This window comes from Danio aesculapii, chromosome 16, assembly GCF_903798145.1.
Source record: "Danio aesculapii chromosome 16, fDanAes4.1, whole genome shotgun sequence".
NCBI lineage: Eukaryota > Metazoa > Chordata > Actinopteri > Cypriniformes > Danionidae > Danio > Danio aesculapii.
The window spans coordinates 37,812,691-37,840,466 of record NC_079450.1 but is presented as its reverse complement, the minus strand read 5'-3'; the positions used below and the strand labels follow the sequence as shown (position 1 = coordinate 37,840,466).

The following is a 27,776-nucleotide window of genomic DNA, read 5'->3' as shown; positions in this document are numbered from 1 at the left end:
TAAAAAAAACATTATTTACCTACCCTTGATACAAACCTGTTAGACTTCTGACAAACAATACAAAACGGTTGACTTACATAGTATTTTTTACTGTAACGGATATTTCTTAACATTTTATAAATTTCACAAAATATAATCTTGTGTGTTTAACAGAAAAATAAATTTCATAAAGGTACACACGAGGGTGAGTCAATAGTCATTTTCATACTGTGGTGAACTATTCTTTCGATTCTCTTGATTCCAGTCGAATCTTACATTCGGTTCTTCTGATCCGCAAAAAGATTCAGTTCATAACCGCGATTCATTCAATGATCAGGCTTCACACACTAGAGCGCCACATGATCAAACCACGGAAATTCGTCAGTGCTTGTCGTTGCACACCGCCTGAGTAACACACGTGAGAATAAAAAGTCTGAACTCATCTAAATTACAAATACAGACACCTAGATACTTTTTAGAGGTAAGTTTGTCTTTAAGCATGTGCATGTGTGCTGTGTTTGGCTGTGTGAGATATTTGCTTAGTGGAAAGGCCAGACAACAACTAATTCTGAGCTCATCATGTGTTAGTAGTCAGTCAAAACGCATATATGAACGTTTACTCCTGTACGTTGTGGTCAGAATGTTTTGTTTTTAAAATGACGCTTTTAGCAATAGCTTGTGTAGCTATAAAAATGTTGAATTCCTAGTCAATCCATGTATAGCTTCATGTATAGTTACACGATTATACGTAATTATTTGTGATGGTTACAGGTAAAAATGTTACAGATAAAAGAAGAAAATATCAATATTACTATGTGCAATTTTGTTAATGAGAAAATCTGGGTAGATATAACGCGAAGTTATCTATGTAAACATTATAAAAAACTGATAACATAGAGTCAACATTTGAACTGGATCAAAACCTTTTATTAAAGTTGATCCACTAAATGTTGACAACTCTATGCACACAGAGATTGAGAAACCATTAAATTGCGTGAATGAACAAGAACATCAAGTACATGAACAAGATTTGATTTGCCTTTTTAGTGACTGACCTATATGAAACTACATATGAGGCATCTATAAAGTTGCCTTGTACAAATGAGATAGTTTGATTTCAAAATATAAGGGATGTTCAACCAGAAACGTACTTTAAGCTTGTCTTCCTCAAAAAAATCATACAAGAACAAGCATAAAATCATACAGTTCGATGATAGAATCATCCTTGATATCAGCTTCTCCATCAAATGATATCACTTCTTTTTGAGTCATAGCCTTAAAGGTGTATTGCACACATTTCATGTTAAATTTAATGCGAATGTGCCAGGACTGACAGAAAACGTATTTGTAATATATATTTGTTGTATTATTTGTGGAATTTATTTTGTAATTTCATGTTTTTAATCAATTGATGTGAATGATAACAACTTAAATTTTTTATTTCTGATTTAAAAAAAAAAATCTAAATAACACTAAATAACAGTTTTTAGCATAACAAAACTATTAATGATGTAGGTTCAGTTGGGCTGAGGACAAGGACAATGACAGGCTTTGTACATTTGTTAAGTGTTTTTAATAAACAACAAAAATTAGAGAACCAAATGAATGACATACTCCTTTACAGAACAACTTGCAGAAATCAACCGTCAGTACATTTAAGACATTTTTGGGATGAAATACTTTTTATTCACTGTATTTATATTTTTGTTTCAGGGACAGATAAGCTACGTTTCTACTAGAATGTTGCATAAAGCATGTATGTAAAAAATGTTCTCACTATAGTTTCACAAACATATGCTCATTAAGCTTGTCTGCATGCTACTAAAACAGTAGATGCGCTGAAAGAAAATTAATATTTTCTCTGCCCAATAGGTAGCGCTTATAGAACAGAAGTAACAGCCCTCCCCTTATAAATCCTCAACCGCAATTTAATATTTAGTGTTTTTCTCTAGTAAAAATTTCTCCAGTTTGCATATTGTAAATTCAGCGTACTCTGCCTAGTTTAGCATGTTGTGTGCTGGTGTGTCTTGTTGTCAATTTTCAGCATCTCTGGCCTCTGGTAATATCCCAGGCTTTGTAATATTTTCCCACAAATGACATTTTGGAAAGTGATTGCAATGCATTTTGTGTGCAAGTCCCGAACAAGGATAGGCTGAAAAAACTAATTGTGCAATTGGAGCAAAAAACAAACCAACACTGGTTTGCAAGTTGACATGATTAAAGGTGCTGCATGCAAGTTTTTGACTCTTCTAAAGCACAAAAAATACCATATGTTTGCAGATATTTAAGAAACATGCAAAGTGAACATTCTTGTTTATCTGAAAAGCAATGCTGAAATCAGATAATCTGCTTTTAAAAATGTGTTTTCCATGCCAGAACTCTGTCTTTTTTTTAATTCTTTTAACCCACCCACTGCCAGTTTAGCCAATTATATTTCAGCACCCCGGGTTGCCTTGGTGGAAAACAGCGTATTTCATTCATTCAGTCAGAAAGGCTCTCAAAGCATGTGTCCGTGACTGAAATGCGACCTCCAGTGGACAGTAGCAGACTCCGAAATGAGATGCAGATTCAGTTCCACATGAGGTGGTAATTAATTAGCAGATAATATATATAAACATTAGGTGAGCAGGTTGCATTGTAACCGTGTGTCCTAACAACACGCTACTTGACAAGATACGCATTGATAAGCAATTTGGCTGTTTGCACCAGATGAAACTACACAAAATTTAAATACAGCCATTTAGAAGCAGAAAATATGCACTTACTCACGAAATGGTAAGGTTTATAATCTAATTGATACATATTAAACCTCTTTAACATTATTAAATGTACACACTGAATCACTGATATGTGTTGGTTTGCATTATTTCACAGTTCTAAAGTTCAAGTTCTAACGATTTATTTTAATTTAAGATCTAAGGTGAACTATCTGCTGCTGCTTTCAGTAGTATTGCAATAAATATCATGTAAAATGGCATTCAAACTCACAATGTTAGCATATAACACTGAACAGCGCACTTGAGGTGTACCTGAGGTAATCACAATTTATCCTGTTGTTCAGCTGCAAGTAATAGAAGCCGTTTCTAATATATCAATGTGAGGTGTTGGTTAGAAAAACTCCTTTTAATATGAAAAATAATCCCTCTATCGTGTGCCGTGCTTTTATTTAGAACACTGCTTAAATCAGACTCACTCCTCAATCTGGCAACCTGCACTTGCATTTGTTTTGATCCAAGAATGTAATACCTAGTTCAACCACTGGGTGTCAAACTTGCATACTGCACGTTTTAAAAAATTATACATTATTCATAGATAAATTGATTTGGTTGCTGATCTCTGTCCTGCAGATGACAGCGCAGGAGGTGCGTCTGTGTGGGCTGCTGCTGCAGGAGCACTTTGGAGACGTGGTGGAAAATGTGGGCACTCATCTCATACGCAATGGAGTTCTGACCTTGAGAGCTCTTGCCCAAGAGACCAAACTGGCTCTTGACCTGGTAATTTCACTATTTTAAAGCTTTCTTTGATACAGAAAACATGAAGTTGAGATTTATACATCACCTGATAGTGATGGTTTGTTAGGATAGGATATCCAATATTTCTAAAATACAAACAGAAGAAAACAATTTAAAAACTGGAATCTGAAATGTGTATATTTTTAAACAAACCCAGATATTGAGAAAATGACCTTTCAAGCAGTCTAAATGAAACACTTAGCAATGTACATTTGTCATCAAAAAGTTTCAGTAGGACATTAACAAAATATCTTCATGGAACATCATCTTTACATAATATTCTAATGATCTTTGCCAAAAAAAGAAAAATCAATAATTTTTTTTGGCTGTTGCCAATAATATAACCATGCAACATAGGGCTGGTTTAGTGGTTGAGGGTCACACATTTTCATTTTAACACTGTCTTCCTACTAGGTCAAGAAATCTCTGTGTGTGCTGGTGCAGCATGGGATGTGTGCGTTTGGTCCAGGTCGTCGTGGCCCAGTGGGACCTGTGGAGTATCATATCAACTGTGAGCACATCATACACATGCTCCGTTATCCACGCTACATCTACACTGCCAAGAGTCTGTATGGGGACACGGGAGAGCTCATTGTTGAGGAGATCCTGCAGAGAGGCCAGATGACCATGAGCAGCACAGTCAAGACTGTAGCAGACAGGCTGACCCACAACATGCCAGGTGAGAAACCACAACAAATAAAACACAGAAAAAACTTGCATGTAATGTAAACTGGTCAAAGAAGTGAGCTAAATGTACGTGATGATGTTTTTGAAAAAACAAACCAAAAACATTTTTCCCATCTGCATTTGTATGAGATTTTTAGGTATATAAATTATATTTGTAACATTACTTTGCTTTCCCGAATTGATTTATAGACCCTTTTCTTCGTTGCTGCATGGAGGGCACCATAGTGACCAGCGCCTTCGGGTAGGGTGCTTAGAACCTCCGTTAAGAATAGTCATCAGCCAGAGCAGCCTTTCACAACTGGGTGTCAATACTGTTTTAAATCGCCAACGTAGTGTTTTTGTGACGCAAAACTTTAATTTTGAAAAAAAGACATGTGTTAAAGCCGTTATGCTTCTGTCAGATGCAGTTTAAGTGCGAGAAAAACGCTCTTCTAATTTAGTGTCTGCTGTCAGATCGGATGCTGAAATACAGTGTCAGTGTTCCCGACCTGTGAGCTATTATAATGTACTCCGCGGCTCTTCAATGCAAACACACATGCACAAACAATACCTTACTGCATTATAAAGAGGAAACCATATTACTGGCATGAAACTAACAGGTATGTAAGCCAGAATTATGAATAGTTCTGATGTCATCACTTCACTGTGGATTAGTGACCAGGACATATTTACAGTCTATTCAAGTCCACTATTCAAAGTCTATACAAAATGTAGCATTTTAACCAATAGTTGACCTACACATAGCCTTAATATTATTATTGTTGCTTTACCATATGTTTGAGAATAACAATAATGATAGCCTTCTCATTTTAACCTTTATTTTACATCTACAGAATCGTGAGAAAATCACAATCTTGATTTTAAGCAAAAAATCATGACTCTCATTTTAGCCAGAATCGTGCAGGCCTATGCAGTATTCATTGTAAATGTTTGCGATTTGAATTGGTTTGTCAAGCGTTTGATTACAGAAGTACAGTGGTATCTTTTTGATGTTACATTTGTTAAGGTATGAATGTATACCTTTTTCATCCACCACAGTCCACAAGTAAAGTTTTACATTTTTACATTAAGATGTGTCATGCATTTGGTTTTGTTAATCTTAAAGGCAAACAAAAGTATTCGTATGAAATGCAGAATCATGCAGAACAGAATTGTTTATTTACATTTAACAGCATTCAATATAATAATAATGCAACACTTTATCATAATTGTGTGCAAGTAGGCTGGGTATTGCAAAAAATGATACTTGATGCAGGCCTGTATCCACCCTGGTAAAAGCGGTGGTTCTTTTTTCTCAAAATGTGAACCTTTTTGCAGTTATTAACCAATTTAGTGACATTTTGAGCACTATTTTTAGCTGAATTAGCTTGTCAGATGGTCATTATAACCACTCTTTTTGACGTACCAAAAAATTTCCTAAAAAAATGTATAATGACATTTTTTTAAGAAATACTTATTTTTAAAATACAAATTTATTACATCATATATCACTAGAAAAAAACAGGAATCTGTTAAAGTTTAATTAAAAACTGTAGTCTATTGCTATTTTATCAGGCAAATAACAAACTGATCAGCACATTCAACTTTCCACAGTTAGAATTTGTCCATTTGAACAAAAAAATAATCAAATAATAATAATTATAATAATAGAGCTTCACAATTTTTCTAGAGTCTCTTGTAAAAATGTACATTTGATGATAACTACAATAGCCAATTTAGTATTCAAATTAATTTTAATATGGTCTGCTTTTAGTGCTTCACAACATTTTTTATTTTAAGCATAAGGTCCAAGATTTAGAATAAAAGTTACCTGTAAAATGTTCTCTGTTTAAAAACAACGCAGTAGCAAAAGATGACTTCTCTTGTGACAGATTGTATGATGAAAATATTTTTTAGCATTGGTCAAAACTGATTAGCTGAAGTCACACCTAAGCGACAGCCAATAGAGGATTCCGCTTGGTCTTAAAGCCTTTTTCAATAGGTTATATACACTATTTATGATGGCATATCAGTCAAAATAGGAAAAATGAGCTCATGTATGGGAGAAATTCTGGACCTTTGTCAGTGAGGGGTGGGTCTTCCGAACCCCCCCTGGCTACGGGCCAGTGATGAGCAGAAGTGGACCTAAAATATATCTCAGCCTGCTTTCAAACAAGTCTAAATGAAATCTAATTGAGCACTTTACTTTTATGTCCACTTGCAGGGGTCTAAGTTTAGTTGGATCAGTGAAATATAGTATAAATATTTCATATTTATTTGAATGAACTATGTGTCACAATCCTTCATCCACCTTCTTATGCTTAGAAAAGTAACCTGTCATTTTATTCATTTAATTTGTTATTTTATTATTTATTATGTCCACAGAGGGTCAGAGTATGGACTACAATGAGGTTGTCTCAGCATTTTCCCGGCTGGTAGAGACTCATTTTCTGCAGCGCTGTCCTCCAATGGCCTCAGCAGGATCGTCAGGCTCTGGATCAGCAGAAACTCCTCCAGCTGTAACACAGCCCTCTAACCCAGAGAGCCACCCAGACTGCTACAAACTACCCTACATCAGTCTCTCCGGTCAGTCCTTTTGCTGAAACACTTTTTTTTACAGCTCAACTCACATGATGTACAGTATACTGTGCCACTTAAAAGTTGAGCTAATGCATAATAAACGCTTCAGATTTTTTAGTTCACTAATTATGTGTGCCAGCACATGAAATTCTGCATAAAACACATTTTATTTGTATTATTTTTACTCACTTTGCTATAGAACATGTCTTAAAGGGGACCTATTATGCCCCTATTTGCAAGATGTAAAAATAATTATCTGATGTCCCTAGAGTGTGTTTGTGAAATTTTAGCTCAAAATATAACTCAAATATTGTTTTATAACTCTATGAAACTGCTCCTTTTAGGCTTTGAGCCAAATTGTGTTGTTTTGGTGACTCACTTTAAATTCAAATCTTTTCAAAAGAGGGCGGAGCTACAAATGCCTATGCTTCAGCATAGCAGCAGATTCAAAACAAGAGTAATGTTATTTCTGTGAAAAGCTGAAAAGAAGGGTCTCAGAAGAAGACCCTCTATTGAATTACATGGTTCATTTGCACATTCTAAAATTGAACATTTATAATGCCTCTTATGCTCTGTTATGCTCTGTGGAATGCACGTATAAATTGTGCTTTTCACATGTAAAAAGACTCCTGAACATTTTGAGTTTACTCGCTTCATTTGCGCATTAAATTTACTTCACTATAGACGTGGATTCATGTCATGGGCTGGGCTTCTGTCTGCCCAGTTACTCTATCTTCATTGCTAAATGGCTAACATGGATTTTATTGAGAGAATAGCTGTTTATGTGCTTTAGGAAGGCTGATAAACGGCGTCAATTTGTTTGGAGCCATGTCTGAGTCCGCTAGATCCATTCAGATTTGCACCCAGCTTTGAGAGTTCATAAACTCCTCCAGAAACTATACCTGGATGATGGAAGCTTTTAGCAGTGCTTCCGACTGAGCCGAGCCCAGTTTGATCAACTGTTGTCCGGTATCGACAGTAGTATTTTCCCCCAGGGCACCAACAACACGCGCTACGTCATAATCATGCCCCTACATGAGAAAGCTCCTCATTGGTTAACGCGGCACAAATGTCTGCTGAAGTTTAGATTTTCAAACAAATGGATGATACACCGCAGGTCTATTCCTGTATTTGATAGCGTTGACTTAACATGTAAGTCAATTAGCATTAGTCGATGTTATCTTTAGCAACTGTAATGGCGGACGGCTGCTTTTTACTCAGGGCTGTCTATGCTAATGATAGAGAATCACTATTGGGTGAGGATAAAAGTGATCTGTGCATAATTGGCCCCCTTCAAATCTAAAAGCATTCACTAAATTCATTCATTTTCTTTTCGGCTTAGTCCCTTTATTAATCTGTGGTCGCCACAGCGGAATGAACCGCCAACTTGTCCAGCATATGTTTTACGCAGCGGATGCCCTTCCAGCTGCAACCATCTCTGGGGACATTCACTAAATATTGAAGCCTATTTAAATGTTGTTAGAATGACTTTATAATTCAGGAAATGAAATCAATAAATATGTATTTTTTATTTTTCAGATAATGGAAAAAGAAATATTTCAGCAAAAAAAGAAAAGAAAATGTGTTGTTAATATACTCGTCCTAAGATTATCCAATGCCTTTTTGCCTTCAGTAGGGCATTAAAGTAAAGTAGCTGAAACTGTGAATCTTGGTGAATCAAATAATGCACGTCTACGTCTTCCTGCGCTTTGAGAGTCCGAAAAAACATATACAGTCAAAATAAAAAGGAATTATGAATCATGAACACACATAGATGTCTTATGAAGAAAATAATCATTCTGAGCAAGACACTTTTCTGCTTTATTACATTTAATCCACAGTCTCAGCTAATGGGTATTCGCGATAATGTGTTTTACAAGCTTCTTGTCACGTAATGATGTATTTGTAGGCACAAACTACTCACACTCAAGTTTGTTTACATATCACAAGTGCCAGATGTATGCATGTTCTTATTGTAACATGTTCAGTGTGCCCCAGGTACAAGTAGATTTATAATGTTTCTATGTATTTATTTATTTTTTTTTATTAAATGTTATTTATTTTTTTATTTTATTTTTTTATTTAGTATTAAACTATTATAATTTTTGTGGGAACTATCCCTTTAAAGGAACATTTAACTTTTTAATGGTACATGGACATTACAATTCCCATAGAATTAAACAGCTGAGTTTTACCATTTTTTTAATCCATTCAGCCGATCTGTGGATCTGACAGGAGCAGTTTTAGCTTAGCTTAGCATAAATCATTAAATCGAATTGGACCATTAGCATCTCACTTAAAAATGCTGCAGCCATAGTACAAAAGCAAAGTTCCTTGATTTAAATTTTTTATTATTTTTTTAGAGATGCTAATGGTCTAATATGATTCAATGATTTATGCTATGCTAAGCTAAAAATGCTCCTGCCATGCCCAGAGATCAGTAATGGTCAAATTAAACTGTTTATCTTTAGGGGACTTGTGAAATGTGTCTTTTTCCAAAAAAAAAGTCTTGTGTTCCTTTAAGAGGTTGAATTAGGTGTTTGTTCAGGTCAAGGAAAACGCAGGCGTTCGAGTGAGGATGGTGAAGCAGATCAGCGTGCGGCAAAAAAAGCCAAGACAGATAGCAGGGAGGTATAGCAATCAACATAATGACCTCTCACACAATTCGCTGAATTATTCATATAGTGTAAACGATCAATTTATTCATCAGTTTCCTCTCTTTCCAGTGCGGGGATGAAGGAATCCAATGGCAGGTGAATTTTGAACGCTTTCACTTGCATTTCAGGGATCAGGCCATCATCAGTGCTGTTTCCTGTAAACTCGATCAGGTGACTATATAAACACTCACTACTCATCTAAGATGATCTGCAAGATATAATTAGGCTAAGGACTGAATAAACTTCCCTGGGTGTGTCTGATGATACGGAACGTTCTGGATTCTCACATTTAGACTTTCTCCTCGAGGGAAATAAGTCGGTCAAATGTAGGTCTTTGTCAGCCACATTTCTCTCTCTTCTCCCCTGTAGACTAGCGGTGAGATAGTCAGAACTATGTTGCGGATGAGTGAAGTTACAACGCCGACTAATGCTGCTTTCACACAAGCTCTTTCAGCCAATGAGGTAACGAACATGAAAATGATCCCCCTTACTGGGAAACATTTAAAAGCATGCTGAACTATTTTAGGATTGAATTCATTTCAATAACACATGAGATTTTAAAAACACAATGGCTCGATGTGATGTATGTTTTTTTTTTTTGTGTGTGTGTGTGTGTGTGTTTGTCATCAGATTTTTCGAGCTCTTCCATCCAATTACAACATCGCTCGGCCAATTTTAGACCAATACCTCACTCTCCTGGTTGATGATCCGGTAAAGCAATGCATTCACAAATCTACGTTATTTTATACTAACTATTCAAGCAAGGATTAAATGAGTTTGTCTTTTTCCTCCTAGATGGAGTTTGTGGGAAAGGCAGGTGACAGTGGAGGAGGAATGTATGTTGTCAGTATCCTTTTAAAACACTGCCTGAGTGACAAAAACAAACTGAAAGTATTATTATTATTATTATTATTATTATTATTATGAATTTCTATTTTTTTTAATTTATCATTAAAATAGGGTGTGTGTGTGTGTGTGTGTGTTATTATTTTTTTTAATATCATTTTGTTTTGTTCAATTCCAGAAATTCAGATTTTGTGTATTTTTATGCAGGTCCTTTTGGTGGTTTAGGCTGGTTATGGACAAATAAATATGACATTGACCATTAGTAGGTGGCAGTAAGTGCCAATCTTAATAAATGATTCATTCGTTCATACAGTTTGTTCAGAATGACTCATTCTTTTACAAATGAATCAAGTGATTTTCTAAAATAATATGTATGTCACTGAATCATTGACTTGTTTGGTTCATGAAACAATAAAAATCAGACAATATATGCCTAAAATATCATTCAGTATTGACTTATTGTTTGCTAAAACGGTTGCTTCTAAAATATATCATACTGTAAAAGGGTATACATCTTCTTAGATTACTTAACTTGAACGGCTTTTTTGGAGTGGTCATTTTTTATTTTATTTTATTTATTTTTTATTTAAATCTCTTAATTTAGTGATATACAGTATTTGATAAGGTTAGTTCATACATCATCATTATGACAACAATTATAATACTATCCTACATACACACCCCTACTATATATATATATATATATATATATATATATATATATATATATATATATATATATATATATATATATATATATATATATATATATATATATATATATATATATATTAATTATACGGTGCTCAGCATAATTGAGTACACCCCATTTAGAAAATTTATATATTTTTTTCTTTTCTCAGTGAATCAAGGCAATGTATTTTGGTGCAAACCAGATTTATTACACAGAAATATTTATTAAAATAATATTTTAGTCACCAAACATATTTAGAAATTGAGACATAATACAATTAAATTCAAACGAAATATTGCAAAAAAATAATAATAATAATTACAACCTACAAAATTTCAACTCATTTTTTCAATTGTTTTGTTTCTCTTGATTTTTTTTCCTTTTTAAAAAAAAATGTATTTATTCATTCATCTTCTTATCGGCTTAGTGCCTTTATTAATCTGGGGTCACCACAGCAGAATGAACCGCCAAATTATCTAGTATATGTTTTACGCAGCGGATGCCCATCCAGCTGCAGCCCATAACTGGGAAACACCAATACACACTCATTCACACACATACCCTACAGACAATTTCGCTTGCCTAATTCACCTATAGCCCATGTCTTTGGACTTGTGACTTTCTTGCTGTAAGGCAACTGTGCTACCCACTGTGCCACCCTCTTCTTTAAATTTGTATGTAATATTTTTCTATAACATATACATTTGGGTGTACTAGTTTTCGGACCGTTAACTAAGTTATTTTGTGAGATAAGCTTTAGATTTGGCTTCAGTACTGACTAATCTAATGTATATGCACAAATATTATCTTGTATAGCTTCCTATTAAAAATATGAATGTAAAAGATAGATTCATGCGGGGTGTACTTATATATGCTGGGCACTGTATATAAAAACAACTATTAAAATTATCCAAGTATTTTACAATTTTCTGATTTCTACTGTTTTTATTTTATAAATGTTATTATTTATTGTTGGTGAGAATACATAAACAATAAAAATCCCATTGACCACGTATTCTGTAATGGTAGAAATTGTAACTAATTTACTTTAGCCTTGACTTTGTGTCTAGATCTCCACAGAGCACTAGCTAATCTGGCCAGAGCTACACTGGAGTCTGTGGTCCAAGAAAGGTTAGTAGAGTCAGACTGTCCTAGCATGCTGGAAACGCCTTTTGTGTTCGTACTTAGGCTCTTTGTTTTATGTCAGGTTTGGTTCCCGTTCAGCTCGCATCTTTCGCCTGTTACTACGGAAACGTCACTTGGAGCAGAAGCAGGTGGAGGATTTTGCCATGATTCCAGCCAAAGAGGCCAAAGAAATGCTCTACACACTCCTGTCTGAGAACCTCGTCCAGCTACAGGTGCAGTGTTGTAGAGTTGTTGTACAATCATTCAATTTCAGAGTTCTTTGTCTACTGTATGCATGCTTGTCTCCTAATCCAGTTCTCACCTGGTTTTAGCAGGCTTCTCAGATTGAAATGTTTTCATGTCAAATGTTTGTGAATAATGTTAAAGACTACAACTTAAACTCATTAGGGCGTAATATTTGAGGAGACTTATTTTGTGTACACTCACCGGCTACTTTATTAGGTCTTGTGAGTTAAGTGAACTCACTGGCATGTTCAATAAAGTAGTTTGAGATGATTTGAGCTTTGCGTCGAGATGGTGTATTTTCCTGCTGGAAGTAGCCATCACAAACCACAAAAAAGGATGGACATGGTCAGCAATTATACTTGAGTAAGTTATGGCGTTTAATCAATGCTCGATTAATACAATCAAGAAAATATTCCCACCAACACCAAAACACCATTACACTATCACTGAGACCCAACAGGATGGATCCAGGGTTTCATGTTCTAAAATCATCATATTGTAGCAGAAATCAAACAGGTCACCTTTTCCATTCTTATATTGTCCAGATTGGTGAGTCTGTGTGAACGCAGACATCTGTTATAACAAGTTGTTATGTGAGTTTTTCTTTGGTCTTCAATTCCCATGATATTCCAGAAGTTCTATTCCAGACATTGAAAGTCAAGGAATTCTAAAATGTTGCTTTGAATGTTAGTTTCGATTTATCTAAATGTCATTTTTAATCCTGATTTTATCACATAGTTTTACACTTTTGCATATTATGGTTAGGCAGTCACCAAGCTGTACATGTTAACTAAGGCAAGCATGTATTACAAATGTAACTTTCAAGAGCTTTGGCTGAAAAATCACCCATTCAAAGACTTGGTGTTAGAATTAGGGCTCTAGATTTGTAGTCATTTCTTTTCAAAGATGCTAGAGGTTAGAGCTGCACAATTAATCAAAAAAAGATTGTGATCTCGATTCGACCTTCTAGACGATCTTAATCCAGCATTTCTACGATTCTGCCAATCATATTTTCAAGTTCAGGAGAGAAGCAAAGGCGGCTGCGCGAGTCTTTTCATTGTTTCACATTCATTGCATAGCGACATGGACACCTCCAAATGATGTTAAAAGAGTCACATACTGTATTTATAAGGTATAATTCACCTAAAAATGTAATTTTTGTCTTCATATAATACTGTATTCGCGGCCGGGAAATCACACGTGACTTGAGCTGCTGACCTTTAGCTGTTACCACAGAGAGGGCGGGCGAGTCTCTACTTTAGTGAACAGAACCTGCTTAGGCTGTGAGTAACAGGTACTAAAGTTGTAAATACTATTTAGTTTGTGGCACAGAGTGATTGTTTGAGAGCCGCGCGCGAAGTATGAACTATAGCAAGAAGTATAGCAGTGAAAATGAAACCGAAAGCATGCACATCATTTAAATAATCATATCGCATTTTAGAGTAATGATTAAGGCAAGCATTTGATCTGTTTTTTCTTTCATAGCGAACACACAGTTGTGCATGAAAATAAATGTTTACAGTGTCAGTATAACTACTCTAGCCTATATAATGTTGATTTTACCAGTGAATAAAATGCTCTAATAATGTTGTCAATGACAGATTGCAAGCGTAGGCCTATATCTCAAACATAATTCAACATCAGAATTATTATAAGTAGAATAGAATTATTTATAGAAACCAGTAGACCTACACATGATATTATTATTGTTGTTTTACCATATGTTTGAGACAACAATAATATATGCAGACTCATATTAAGCTTTATTTTACATCTACAGAATCCTGAGAAAATCCTGATCTTTATTATAAGCAAAAAAATTGCGATTCTCATTTTAGCCAGAATCGTGCAGCTCTAGTAGAGGTAAATGATCACTTTTCAATAAAAATACATTTCAATGAAACAATTTAAATTTCATTGAAAATTTAGTTTTTCTTTGTTTTATAGATGGAAACGCAACTCTTTAGTAAGAGGGCGTCAGATTTCCTGCTGTTGTTTTTCTATCATTTTGCAACCCAAGCATTTGCGCCCTCACCACTGACTCTTGCTGTTCTGTTTTTGTGACCATTGACCGAAAACTTTTAAAATATCTGTGCATTAAAATCACAGTTTATGCAATACTCAGATCAGCCATCTGGCACAAACAGCTATGCCTCATTAAAAGTCACTTCAATCACTTTCTCCTTTATTCTGATGCTCAGTTTGAACTTCAGCGGATCTTCTTGATATTCAGAGAGGCTCCCAAATCCCTTCTAAAGGTTTACCTTCTGGAGTGACGGCTTTGAAGTGGCCAGTTCTGAGCACCTTTTTTTTTTTTTTGGAACAACACTTCAATATGGCTGCCATGGTTGGTTTCATTCGTTTGGCCAGCAGAGAAATTAAAATGATCGTGCCCAACTGAGCCTGGTTTTCCCTCAAGGTTTTTTTTTTCTTCACTTCCGCCATTAGTGAAGTTTTTTTTCCCTCTCCGCTGTCGCCTCTGGCTTGCATGGTTCAGGATCTATAGAGCTGCGCATCGTTGGATTTGCTCTTCAATATTTGGACTCTCAGTAGTGATTATTAAACCACACTGAACTGAGCTAAACTGAACTGAACTTAAACACTACAAACTGAACTACACTGTTCCTATTTACTATTTACTATGACCTTTTATGTGAAGCTGCTTTGACACAATCTACATTGTATAAGCGCTATACAAATAAAGGTGAATTGAAAAAATTGAATTAAATTCTGAAGTGCCCTTAAGAGCGTGATACATCTCTGTTAGGATTGGAGCATATGGCCACCATGTGATTAATGGTTTAGATATTTGTGGGAGTGAGCAGTTAAACAGGTGTGCTCAATAAAGTGGCCAGTGTTGTGTACATCACTATAAATCTTTTGATTGGATAGATGATACAGAGTGTAAACAGTCTCTGTTTGTCAGGATTAAGCTGCAGTCCCACTCGAGTTTGAGACTGCGAAATTCTGTCATGCAGCGCTTCGAAAAGGGGCGGTATTAAATGATTAGACATTTAAAAAAGCGAGCGATTGATCCATGTTTTAAATTTCTGTCCAGAGAGGTCATGTTTTGATTATCGATTGGTCTCACGCAGTCAAGTGATGCAATTTTGTAGGTCAGAGTTCACCAAGCTTGAACTTTGCAACGTAGTGAACTGCAAAACTTGCCGCACGAGCTTGTGTTTCTGGTCTGAGGCATTCGCGTGCGTATGAATGGAAGTCTATGGGGAGAAAAGTGCAGTGTGACCACAGCTTTAGACCCACACGGAATCTGTGCGCGCAGATATCCGCAGATTTTTATCCTATCGTTGAGTCTGTTTGCTTGTGTAAATGTATATTAATTCAGTTTTTAAATTAAATTCTGTAATATTATTGACTAATATGAAAGTGTTGATTTGATTTATTTGGTTTCATTTCTAAACATCCAAATCGCACTAAATCTACAGAAACTCACATCTGGTCTGAGCCCCTCCCTTGGGTTATCGTCAGTCTATAGCAATCGATGATTGGCTCCTGTACTAGAAGGCGGGCTTTATTCGCCACATGCGATCGATGATTGGCTCCTGTACTAGTAGGCAGGGCTTTATTCACCATTTTGACCGTTATACTTTTCCCCATTCAAAACTATACGAGTGACATGTCTTGTGTGTTTTATAGTCTATGATACTCCCAAATCGATACTCCCAAAATCATTCCGCATAAATCCGCAGGTTTTTTACTAAATTCTCTGCAGAAATGGCAAAAAAAATCTGCAGATTCTGTCATGATCAAGTCTTCTTATCACTCTTTTTCTATTATATGTAAAGGAAATCCCCAAAACACCTGATCACGCACCCTCTCGAACCTTCTACCTGTACACCGTTAATCAGCTGCCCACCGCTAGACTACTTCTGCAACACTGCTATAAGGTACGTAGCTCAAATGAATAGCTTTAAAGCATCTGTTTAATTAATTATTGAGTATTCTGATTTGATATCTGTGTGTGAACCTCTTTACAGTCAATTGGGAACTTGATTGAGCGGCGGCTGTATGAGACCAAAGAGAACAAGCAAGTCTCTTCTTCTTTTCAACAATAAAACATTTAAAAGAGATAACTCACCCTCCAGAAACAGAAAATTCTATGATAATTTACTCACCCTTTACAGGTTTCCAACCTTCATGGGTTTCTTTCTTCTGTTGAACAAAAAATAAGAGAATTAGAAAAATGTTGGAAAGCTTTAACTGTTGGCTTCCATATTATTATAAGTCAATGCTCACCGGTTTTCAGCTTTCTTCAAAATATCAACGTTTGTGTTTAATAGTAAAAATAAAGGTTTGGATCCACTTGAGGGTGAGCTAATGTGTATTTTTGAGTGAGCTAAACCTTTAATCTAATGTGCTAGTCTTTGATTTGGTCATTAATCTGTTTTTTTTAATTTATTTTATTTTGACAGGCGACTTTTGGAGAAATCTCAGCGGATTGAGGCCATCCTAGCATCCTTACAGGCGACCGGTGCGGAGGCGACACAGCTCACCGAGGTGGAGGAGATGATCACAGCTCCAGAGAGACAGCAGCTGGAGTCCCTGAGACACCACATTAACAAGTACTGCAAATCAAGTCACCTTCCTTTCTTTCTGTGGCACTTTATACAATGTAGAAAGACAATGAGTGATCAGGAAAAAAAGAATAAATCTGATAGTTTCAATTTGTGGGACATATTCAGCATATCAGCCAGGTAGCAGCGCTGTGGTAGAATGCTAGAGTAGTGCTAGTTAGTTAAACTGATTCAGTTAATTTAATACAAGTGTCAGTGTCGAAGGACGATCCACTGATTTTAAACAAACCAGATCTTAAACACTTCACGTTCATAAACCGTATTAAATAATGAATTATTTAGAAACTTACACTGATGTTGGCGCCAACGACACGGCGATCTGAGTTTGATTTCTGGCTCGAGGTCCTTTTCCGATCCTTCCCCTCTTTCTGCTCTCCATGATTTCCTGTCAATTTCCTACACTGTTCTATCCATTAAAGCAGTGCTTCTCAACCATGTTCCTGGAGGAGCACCAGCACTGCATGTTTTGGATGTCTTTGTTATGTCACACCCATCACAGGTCTTTCAGTCTCTGCTAATGAGCTGAAGATCTTAATCAGGTGTATTTGGTTAAGGAGACAAGGAAAATGTGCAGAGCTGGTGGTCCTCCAGGAACATGGTTGAGAAACACTGCATTAAAGGTTTAAAACACCTAAAAAATAATTATAAAACAGACAGGATTACACTTTTGATGCCATCTTGTGGTCAGCTGCAGTAATTCATTCGTCGTGTACGCTCGATATTGCAGTGCTTTATGGTATTGATTTGAGTACACTTCAGAATGTCCTCTGTGGTTTCAGACACCTTTGCAAATGACTGCTTCCAAAACGGTGCATTATTTAAGGGGTATAGGCAGGGCTTAATTTGTGCCGGAACAAGCTGGATCCAGATCCGGCACCTTTGAAATCTGATCCGGCACCTCATTTTACCGATCGCCCTCCTCAACCGCACTCCTACGCTGTTCACTTTCACTTTCTTCCACAACTCTCCAACCCTCTTCACTTTTGTCCTCGACAACAACCCCAAACCGCGACACCTCTACATCCTCGGGTAACATGGCTCTCGCAATTCACAATTTAAGCACTGGGTGTAGGTGGTGATTTTGGATACAGCCAGGGCATTACTGCACACGACGATTTATATTCAGTGAATTAATAATCTAATCTCTTCTCTTTGTGCTCATGGTGGCAGGTTGGATTCCAGTGAAAACCAGGTGGACGAGACCATATTTCTTCTTGAATCCTACATCAACTCCACACAGGCCTCTCGCTGACTGGAGACTAGTTTAGGATGTAAAATAAGTGGATAAAGTGACATTGTCCAACTGAGATGTTTATTTCTTTTGCTACAAAGAGTGACCGATTTGTATTTAATCATATTGTGTGTTTGCGTGTAGCTGCGAATGCAATTTAGCATCTTTTTTCACATGTGGAAAATATAAAAAAGTGTAATTCTGTTTTATTTAATGGCTTACAAAAGTTTTATTTAATAATTAGTTTGAATGTCAAAAATGCAAAAACAATGTACAAACCTGAAATAAACATTAAAACAGAAAGGAAACACATCGCTTGGTGTTGTAGCACAATTTCATCTTAAATACAAATTTTTTTTTATCTATTTCACAAATAGTGCATTTCTCTGCTTTTCTGCCTGTTTTTCTAAAGCAATGCAGCCGTTACTGACCTGTCTCTATGAAATGTAAAATCTCCCATATTAGCCTGGTAAAACGCATTGCTACTCATATCTTGCTTGAGGAGAATAAAAAAATGTCAAATTGAGACTCTGCAAAGCATGAAACTTAATAATGCACTCGGCAAACCTGCAAGAACCGAAAAGACCCATCATTCACAAAGCTTGCATATGCATTTTGTGCATATATTTCTTAAATATTAAGGCACATTTTAAGTCCACTTAGCTTCATGTGAAATATTTAATCGGGTTTAAATCCATTCTGCAGTTTTCTTTTCAGAAAGTGAAATGTGTAGATTCCAGCTGGATCTGATGATGAATCCTGAAGCACAAGCGTCACGTCTCAAAGCGGAAATAATGGCTGCAAGAGTCACGTTTCCTGGTTGCAAGAGTCACGTTTCCTGGCTTCAGTGTCAGTTGTCATCGTTTTCATCCTCGTCCTTTCTCTGTTTCCTTGTGAAAAATCCCAACTGTAAAGAACCGAGAAAAACATTTAGTCGATAGCATAACATTTAATAAGTGTTTGAATACTAATGATCATACATACTGTAGACATTCCAATACTAAAAACATTCCAATAATGGGTTTGAATGACCTGATAATATCCCTGTATTGCATTTCATGATTATTTATAAGATATAATATATAGTTATGTAAGATCGCAGCATTACATGTTCGATATTAATATTATACACCAATTTGACAAACTTATCATTGAGTAAGTTACATTTCAGACATTATTTTCAATGACAAAATTGAATTAAACAGACAGTGTTTGAATGAGAAATGTTTGAATAATGGTGGCGCAGTGGGTAGCGCTGCCGCCTCACAGCAAGAAGGTTGCTGGTTCGAGCCTCGGCTGGGTTAGTTGGCATTTCTGTGTGGAGTTTTCTCCCCGTGTGGGCGTGGGTTTCCTCTGGGGGCTCCGGTTTCCCCCACAGCCCAAAGACATGCGCTACAAGTGAATTAGGTAAGCTAAATTGTCTGTTGTGTATGTGTGTGAATGCGTAAAACATATGCTGGATAAATTGGTGGTTCATTCCACTGATTAATAAAGGGACTGAGCTGGAAAGAAAATGAATGAATGAATCAATGTTTGAATAATTCAGTGAGACACTCGTTAAAACAGGGACTTACTTGTTGTTTTGGTCATAATTATGTATTTTTTTCATGATATTGAATGTTATTTTGTGCCACGATATTAGCTCTTAAAGGAATTCAGCCAAATAATGTTGAATCTTGTTTATAAACCAACAAACCTATTGAGATATATATTTTTGTCCATATCACATACCCCTAACTTCAATGGCCTGTTGTTTAAATCCAGCTTTGGTTTTTAAGCAGGGACCTTAGGGTAAATTTTGAGCAAACACAAGTTTTCATGCTCAAGAAGATGGGTTGAATTTGATCAGTTTTTATACAGCATGATAATTTATGCTACATAACCTTTGAAGTAGGTTTTCGATCTGGGTTAGAGATTGCAAACCCAAAATGGAAAAAAATAAATGAGAAAAGTGACAAAGATACACATTTTTTGCTCCGAATTAAAGCCGTTTACACAAATAATTTTGAATGAAAATGATCTTTTGTTGCTAATAATTTAGATTATATTGATTCATGATTATGTATGCGTTATATTATAATTGAATTTATATAATGTTTCAATTTGTCAGTTAATATGAATAACAGCTTTAAATTAAAATAGACATTTAAATATTTACTTTATATTCAAACATTTATATTTCCAAAAACTACTAAGTATTTTGATTTGCTTTAATGTGTAAAGATTTTCAAACGAGCTGGATTTTGTTTAGGAATCTACATTATTAAAATGTCAATACCCATCTTAAACTTTACTGGATCAGCAGTGTTTCTTTCTGTTTTTAACCCTCTGGTGTCTGAGGTGATTTTGGGCTCCCTAAGATGTTTAGACATGCCCTGACATTTGTGCTTATTTCAGCTACTTATTACATAGTATTGGCCAACATGTTTTTTTTTTTTTTTTGTATTCGACACAAACTGCTACAATAATATGTCTCATGTCTGTGTCGTGTTTTTGCAGACTTCACTTCATTTTAGTGGCTTGTTTCTGAAAACAGTTTGCGGAGAGACAAAAGTAAGAATGCGTACGCTGTTTATTTTCCAAAAGCACATACTTCTGTTCTGTTCAGTAAACACCTAACAGATGGTGTATGACACTTAGTCGTTCATTGATTTTCTTTTCGGCTTAGTCCCTTTATTAATCAGGGGTCACTACAGCGGAATGAACCGCCAACTTATCCAGCATATGTTTTATGCAGCGGATGCCCTTCCAGCTGCAACCCAACACCGGGAAACACCCATACACTACAGAAAATTTAGCTTATTCAATTCACATGTAGTGCATGTCTTTGGACTGTGGGGGAAACCGGATCACCCAGAGGAAACCCACGTGAATATGGAGAACATGCAAACTCCACACAAAAATGCCAACTGACTCAGCTGGGGCTCGAACCAGCGTCCTTCTTGCTGTGAGGCGTTCGGGCTACCCACTGTGCCACCGTGCTTCCCATATAACACTTATATGTGTGACCAAAATCAACAGAATATTCTTTCACACTGATAAAAAAAACAAATGCTGGTCATGGTAGTGTGAGCAGCCCCTTCAGAGAGTTAAATGTGTTTAAATTTCTTATATTAATATCCCTTAATCCAATATCTTAAACAGAGAAGGTAATTGTCCCGACTCTCTCAGGAGAAATTAGTCAAACTTGGTGCTCTCGTGTCGTGTATTTGGCTGTCAGCTGCACGTATCACAGTTTCAGCTGTATGCGGTCCAGTGTCAATCACAATCTCTGGCTTAAACTCTGAGTTAACAGAGTTGGTTTTGTCAACCCATTTCATTTTGTGGAACAGGCCTCAGATGTGACCATATACAGAACACCTGATTATGATGAGTCACGTTTTCAGTACCTTCCAAAGGATGAATACTAAGAGTGCAAGCAGCAGCAGTCCTCCAATGATGCTGCCAATCAGAATCCACAGGGAGATCGGGATCGAACGGCCCTTCAGAACCTCCAAGGTAGTCTATATATGCACAGAGACAGACATTTTTACAGGCGCATGTTAATACTAAATTCTGGAGTATAGGGAAATATTTTATTTTTGTGTTAACAACTCATTTTTTCTATAAAATGATACAACAAAACGAACTGCAGAAGTGGCATAGCCCAACAATGAGACAGAGTCTGCATCAAATTCAATTTATAAAAGTAATTTTATATACATCAAGATCATATTAACCCTTTAACTACCCCACCAAGAAAAACATTTTTGGATTGTGTTTCTTAACTCCTAATGTTAACACACTGTTTCTTAACTCCTAGTGAAACATATCAATGCATTTGTTTTCAACACATCCCATGCTAAAATATCAACCTCTACCAAATGGTCGGTTTATGGTAAAAGTACCGGGATTAATACATATACTATGAAAAATCTGAAAATATGAAGTGTAAGACCAATTTATTTAAAAAAAATCTAAATGAATTCCTTTTGAGCCAAATTGGCCTTCAACAATACAGAACGTGCCTTTTACCACATTATTGGCGAGGAGGCTTATTCTCCTTAAGTGGAAACAACCATCTCCACCTTCATATGACAGAGGGAAAATATAATTTTTTTTGTGTTTAAAATTGGAAAAAATTAGGTTTTCTTTAAGAGGGTCTTTAAAATCTTTTTACAAAACATGGAAACCTTTGTTGAATTATATTGACGCTATTGATCTTGAAGCAGAAGAGGAATAAAGATTTTTATTATTTTGTTTATATTATTTATTTATTTATTTTGTAGTTAGTTTTTTGTTTATATATATATATATATATATATATATATTTTTTTTTTTTTTTATTTTATTTTTTTTTTACATTTACTGTGTTATAGCCATATTGTTTTTCTGATGGTCATTGGTTCTTAGTTGTGAAAAAGCAGAACAGTGTATTACTTTTTTGTATGTATATGATATTGTATCTGCACAAAACGTCTAAAAATCTAAATAAAACATTTTAAAATACTAAATCACCTTTTTTGAAGTTTGCCATAAAATATTTCAGATTCTAATTTAACCTGTTTTCTTGTTCTTTCTTTTTTTTTTTTTTTTTGCAATAAAACCAAAATCAAGAGTACTGCAACAGGATGTCCTTGATTTATTTATTTTTTAAACCAAAATGCTGTGTGCGTAAACCATTTAAAACAGTCAATTGTACTTTAAAGCAGTCTTTTTTTAAAACAGTAAAACATAGTCAATGAAAAGTAAACTGTCTAATGTTTTAAATGACTTTTGTAACAATAAAATATTAAAAGATGGGTGAGATGTAAGATGTTTGGGGGAAGCACTTTTATTTTGAATTGTGACCAAAACTAACAGAAAGTACCTGTGCATTAAACAAGTTTTGCACATCTTCCAGCTAAACAGAATTAAACAATTTCAACAGACCATAAAAAATCAACATATTTCTAACATGTATATGTAAAAGAACCATGTTTTATTATAAAAATTTGATTACATTCTAAATGGTTATCTCAAATAGGTAAAACATAGTATAAATATTACAAATTACACTGAATCGGTGTATTTTTGGCCTGTACTCAGTGTTGCCAGATTAGGCGGTTTCCAACCCAATTGGGCCGTTTTGAATTTGATTATGAGTAATAAATGGCATTGTGGGGGACAAAATTTGGGCAGTTTTGAAAAGTAAATTTTATGTGCAACTTATTTAACAAAACATAACTGTGTGCCCCTACTCCCATTCAGTAACTAGTGACCAGTGCATAGCGCAAACCATGTGAAGGAAAGAACAAATCTGACTCCCCCCGCGTACATGCGCATCACACAGCGGCTGGAGTTAAACTCACAGCGGTTTATCATAACTATCTATTGATATTTTTTTCCACAATTGACAGCAATAACAAACATAGCAGCGTTGTCTGACAGTACCTAATTATGCTCAAAAGAATTTAAACGCCAAATGAGATGAAATTATAGCCCATTTCGAAAGTAAAACAACCTCTAATAGGTAGTGTAATCTATACAACAATAAGTGCAGTTTTGGGATGAGGGGGCAGTGTATGGATGTGATTCAGTTATATTGTGGTTCTGTGACTGCTGGTGTTGGTTGCTGTATGGTTAAAGATTATGATAGTTAAAGAAACTAGGTTAATTTCGATTTAAATAAATCAAAATTAAATAAAATATTAATCTAACATTTTGGGTGTTTTTTTTGTGTGTTTGGGCGGTGTTTTTGGACAGCTTTTGAGCTGGAAAAATCAGCCATATCTGGCAACTCTGCCGTACTATGATCCTTAAACAGTTTTAATGAGATCAAATGAGATTGGCCCTAAATATGCCTGACACATTTTTATGTATAATAATAATAGTAATAATAATTATGATAATCATAATATTAAAAGGACTAAGTTGAAGGAAAATGAGTGAATAATAATAATAATAATAATAATAATAATAATAATAATAATATGCTAAACAATATCACTCTCAGGGAGTGATTTAGTGTTTTTTTTTTTTTTTTTGCTCAGAAGAAAAAAACAAGACACATAAGACATATTCTATTGTCCAAATAATAATAATAAAGCTAAAAAGTGTTGCAGTTTTCATATTCAGTTTTCAGTTTTCATCTTTGACCTGTACCAATCGTCCAATTGAAAGTCTCAGTTCTCTCACCTCCCTCAAGAGGGCAGCATTTCCCATTGTAATCAGATTGGACTCTCGAGCAGAAAGCTGGTAGGAGCCCACGATTGTCACTGCTTTGAACTTGGCCTGACAGGAGCACACAGTAATTACGAGGTTAGAAACTGAAACACAAACACATCCCACTGAAGTCTGTCTGTGTCTGTGTGTGAGAGATCAGCTGACCTGTCTGAAGAAGCTGTCATGTATCCTCCTGGTGATGCGGATCAAGGCTGTCTGTCCCTTGAGCAGCTGCTGGATGTGACACACCACCTCCACACACCACGACGAACTGCAGTTCTGGAAATCAAAATGTACGTTTCGGTGTGTTGTAGTGATGGGAAGTTTTATGTTACCGACTTGGCCCTTATTTAGTAAGATGAGTGAATCTATTAGTGAGTCATTTAGTTCAATTTGCCACAAAATCATTAAAACAAGTTGCTTCCAAACACATCTACAACTAGCCCTAATGTTGATCACATTACAAACAAGTCATAGCTAGAATACTAGAAAGGGAAAATAACCATTCATTGTTTACCTGGATCTTTTAGATCAGAGGTCACCAATCTCGGTCCTGGAGGGTGTCCCTGCAACTTCCCTCAACACACCTGCCTGGGTGTTTCAAGTATACCTAGTAAGACCTTGACTAGCTTTTTCAGTAGACTAGCTTTGTGTTTGAATAGGGTTGGAGCTAAAATCAGCTTGACACCGGCCCTCAAGAAACAAGTTTGGTGACCCCTGTTTTAGATGATTAGCTCAAGTTTCAGTCGTTCGTTCACATGACATGACCCATATACAGTAAGCCTAAACAATGGACACAGTCTGAGCCGGAAGGACCCATGTTTGGTTCACAAGTCTTCGAGTTTTTAAGTCATTCATTCATTCATTATATGACAGCATGTAAAGCAGTGGTGGAAGAGCATTGAAAAATCATGTAAAAGTACCATTACTTGCTTAAAACTGTAGTGCCAGTAGAGTTATATGTATCTGTATAAGTATCTGTTGTAAAATAGACCTTTTAAAAGTATTCAAGAAGAGTGATGAGTCAATTTTACGTTGTAAAAAGCTGATGCATTTACATGTAATTTGTGTATGTGTGTAAACGTAACATTCTGTAGTGCAATTAGGTATTGCCCAGCAGGCACACCACGTCATAAGATGTTAATATTGGGTTAGATTTAGGTTGTGACATCAGGTGACCAAAATTTTATGTCTAGCCAGCGTCTAAGGACGTTATTTTGATGTCCAATAACAATGTCATATGACGTTGATTTTAGGTCGTGTTAGAAAGTGACCAAAATCCAACCTCGAGCCAACATTTTAAACCAATGTCATGACGCCAAATACTGACATTTATTCATCAGGTATAGCAACCAAAATCCAACATCTGATAGACATCATAGTGGTAACATCAACACAACGTCAAGCTGTAACATCATTAGACGTTGATATTTGGTTGATTTGAGGTTGGACATTGACGTCTGCCTGAAATTGGGTTCTGACGTCAAACCGATTTTTATTTCCAAACAAAATGCAATGTCCCAATGACGTTGGGATACAACATCATTCTGATGTCATGTTTACATCTTGTGCCTGCTGGGTGTTTAAGGCCATTGCGGTCATCATACAGTAAACATCCGTCATCTTCTCATCAGCGTCATTCTAAGTATTCAGTTTCCGCAATTTAATAAACCACATTTAACTGTTTTTGCTGAAATCTTTGCTGCAATCAAAAACGAGTAATGTGTATGATTCAGCATAGCGTGAGTTTACCTGATATGAAATGTGAACTGCAGAGTCGAGCATTTTTAATTAGGCCCTCACTAGCTCCCTTTTAGCCAAAGACATCTGCGGTTGGCATTAAAAGCAGTGTGGTGTACGGTAAAAGTTAAGCAAGTTAGTTTCTATTTTTGGACTTTCGGATTGGCATTCTACCGCACAACACTGCATGCTTGCTATTGGAAGTGGTCTTTTTTTGCAACTGGTAACCCATGTGACCTAGGTTGGTAATTCCTATATTGGCTGTTTCTACAAAGTGGAAGAGCTTCTCAGTAAGTCCCACACTGTCTTCCTGTTTAAGTTCAAATTGTGTCACAGCGAACAAAGCTGTATATTTCAAGGCACTTCAGGTGACTTTTAATTGTGTACTGATTTGTGACATATTTTAAGATGTGTGTGAACATGATGTCTGTCTGCTCACCATTAGCTCAGTTTTCTTCATATCCTCAGGATGAAGTGGACGGACATCTCTTTGACTGGACTTGAGCTTAGAAATATCATTGATTATAGTGCAGTTCACACCTGAAGCCTACAAACAGACAAAAACATCAGCTTTACAAGAAAACACAGATGCTTAGGAGTTACAACAAGGCTTAGAAAATGATACTGACATTATGAGAGAAAGCATCAACCACGGCTGCGAAAACTCTGTCTCCTGAAGCCACCGCAGGCAAACTGACGCTCAGCTCCAGATTACTGACAGCGTAACAGCCCAGATTCTGCACCTGATCACACCAAATTAACTCAATTGTTAATTAATTCTCTATATTATTTAGGGTATAGAGTATAGGGTATAGTCAGTCACCCTGAAATGCGTGTAGAACTCGGGTCCCGTCCCCTCTGATGCTGTCCTGGTCGGGTGAACCTCATAGCGGTTTAGGTTTGAGTCACTGGAGGGAATCAAACAGAAATAAAGAACACAACATATTCATATTGTGCTGAATGTGCATACAGTATTCTTCTTATCCCTTGCTTAACTTTACCAAATAATGTGAACATTACTACTACTACTAATAATAATAAAAACAACAACAACAGAAATAATACTAATAGCTGATAAACATCTCTAACAATCTTTCTCAATTGTCACAAACAAATATAAATTCTACTCATAGTAATATTCAATTTTTATTATTCAACAATTAATGTGAACTACTTCTATTATTAAATAAATACATATTTTTTATCAGTTTGGTGAATAAAGTGTGTGCTATTACTATACTGTTTAAGACACACCAAAATACCCCATCTGGTAAGCAACTAACCTTGTGATGAAAAGATCGGGCTCATACTGTACAATACTCTGCAACTGAATGGTGTTGTCTGACAGAGTGCCTTCCCTCTCCACACTGTCACTGTGAACACATACACACATATTCACTTTACAATGCATATCAACATATCAACATGTACCTATATTTACATCTGGTGATGGACTGAGTACTGAAAAATCAAAGTCATGTAAATGTACTACTGCTTGGCAAAATATGTAGAAGTAGAGTAAAAGTATCTTCTAAACCCTACTCAAAAGTGTGAGTAAAATGTAGTCCTTCTGAAAGTACTCAGGAGTAGTGAGTAATATTCTTTGAAAATGATTCCACCTTATACCAAAGACTACAGAGCCTCTTTTTGCGCCAACTGACTTCGTAATTTAATATTAAAGTTTTGTATTGACAAACTGCACACTTAATTGTCTTGCAATTA

The 27,776-nt window shown here is 35.8% G+C and overlaps 2 protein-coding genes across 2 annotated transcripts in view; one reads left to right on the top strand and one right to left on the bottom strand.

The window, feature by feature from the left end:
- Positions 1 to 342: 342 nt before the first annotated feature.
- polr3c (polymerase (RNA) III (DNA directed) polypeptide C) lies at positions 343 to 18,432 on the top strand. The gene is made up of 15 exons (XM_056474849.1): positions 343 to 460; positions 3,327 to 3,473; positions 3,906 to 4,170; positions 6,543 to 6,743; positions 9,286 to 9,368; positions 9,464 to 9,565; positions 9,764 to 9,856; positions 10,025 to 10,105; positions 10,190 to 10,241; positions 12,005 to 12,065; positions 12,142 to 12,292; positions 16,112 to 16,213; positions 16,304 to 16,353; positions 16,739 to 16,888; positions 18,071 to 18,432. The coding sequence occupies exons 2-15, from the start codon at positions 3,327 to 3,329 to the stop codon at positions 18,150 to 18,152; spliced, it is 1,620 nt and encodes a 539-aa protein (XP_056330824.1). The 5' UTR covers positions 343 to 460; the 3' UTR covers positions 18,153 to 18,432.
- itga10 (integrin, alpha 10) overlaps positions 18,331 to 27,776 on the bottom strand; it is a 76,130-nt gene continuing 66,684 nt past the window's right edge. Inside the window, exons 24-31 of the mRNA XM_056474848.1 lie at positions 27,338 to 27,427; positions 26,878 to 26,962; positions 26,684 to 26,797; positions 26,494 to 26,601; positions 24,480 to 24,593; positions 24,288 to 24,383; positions 21,521 to 21,634; positions 18,331 to 19,038 (exon numbers count right to left, since the gene is read on the bottom strand). Of these exons, the coding sequence (XP_056330823.1) occupies positions 18,982 to 19,038; positions 21,521 to 21,634; positions 24,288 to 24,383; positions 24,480 to 24,593; positions 26,494 to 26,601; positions 26,684 to 26,797; positions 26,878 to 26,962; positions 27,338 to 27,427 (778 nt within the window). The 3' untranslated portion in view covers positions 18,331 to 18,981. The remainder of the gene's footprint in view (positions 19,039 to 21,520; positions 21,635 to 24,287; positions 24,384 to 24,479; positions 24,594 to 26,493; positions 26,602 to 26,683; positions 26,798 to 26,877; positions 26,963 to 27,337; positions 27,428 to 27,776) is intronic.

Bases quoted from the DNA above. Each gene is read 5' to 3' on its own strand.
- polr3c (XM_056474849.1), top strand. From the start codon at position 3,327: ATGACAGCGCAGGAGGTGCGTCTGTGTGGGCTGCTGCTGCAGGAGCAC. The intron at 4,171-6,542 runs GTGAGAAACCAC...TTATGTCCACAG, and splicing joins GCTGACCCACAACATGCCAG to AGGGTCAGAGTATGGACTAC. The intron at 9,369-9,463 runs GTATAGCAATCA...CTCTCTTTCCAG, and splicing joins CCAAGACAGATAGCAGGGAG to TGCGGGGATGAAGGAATCCA.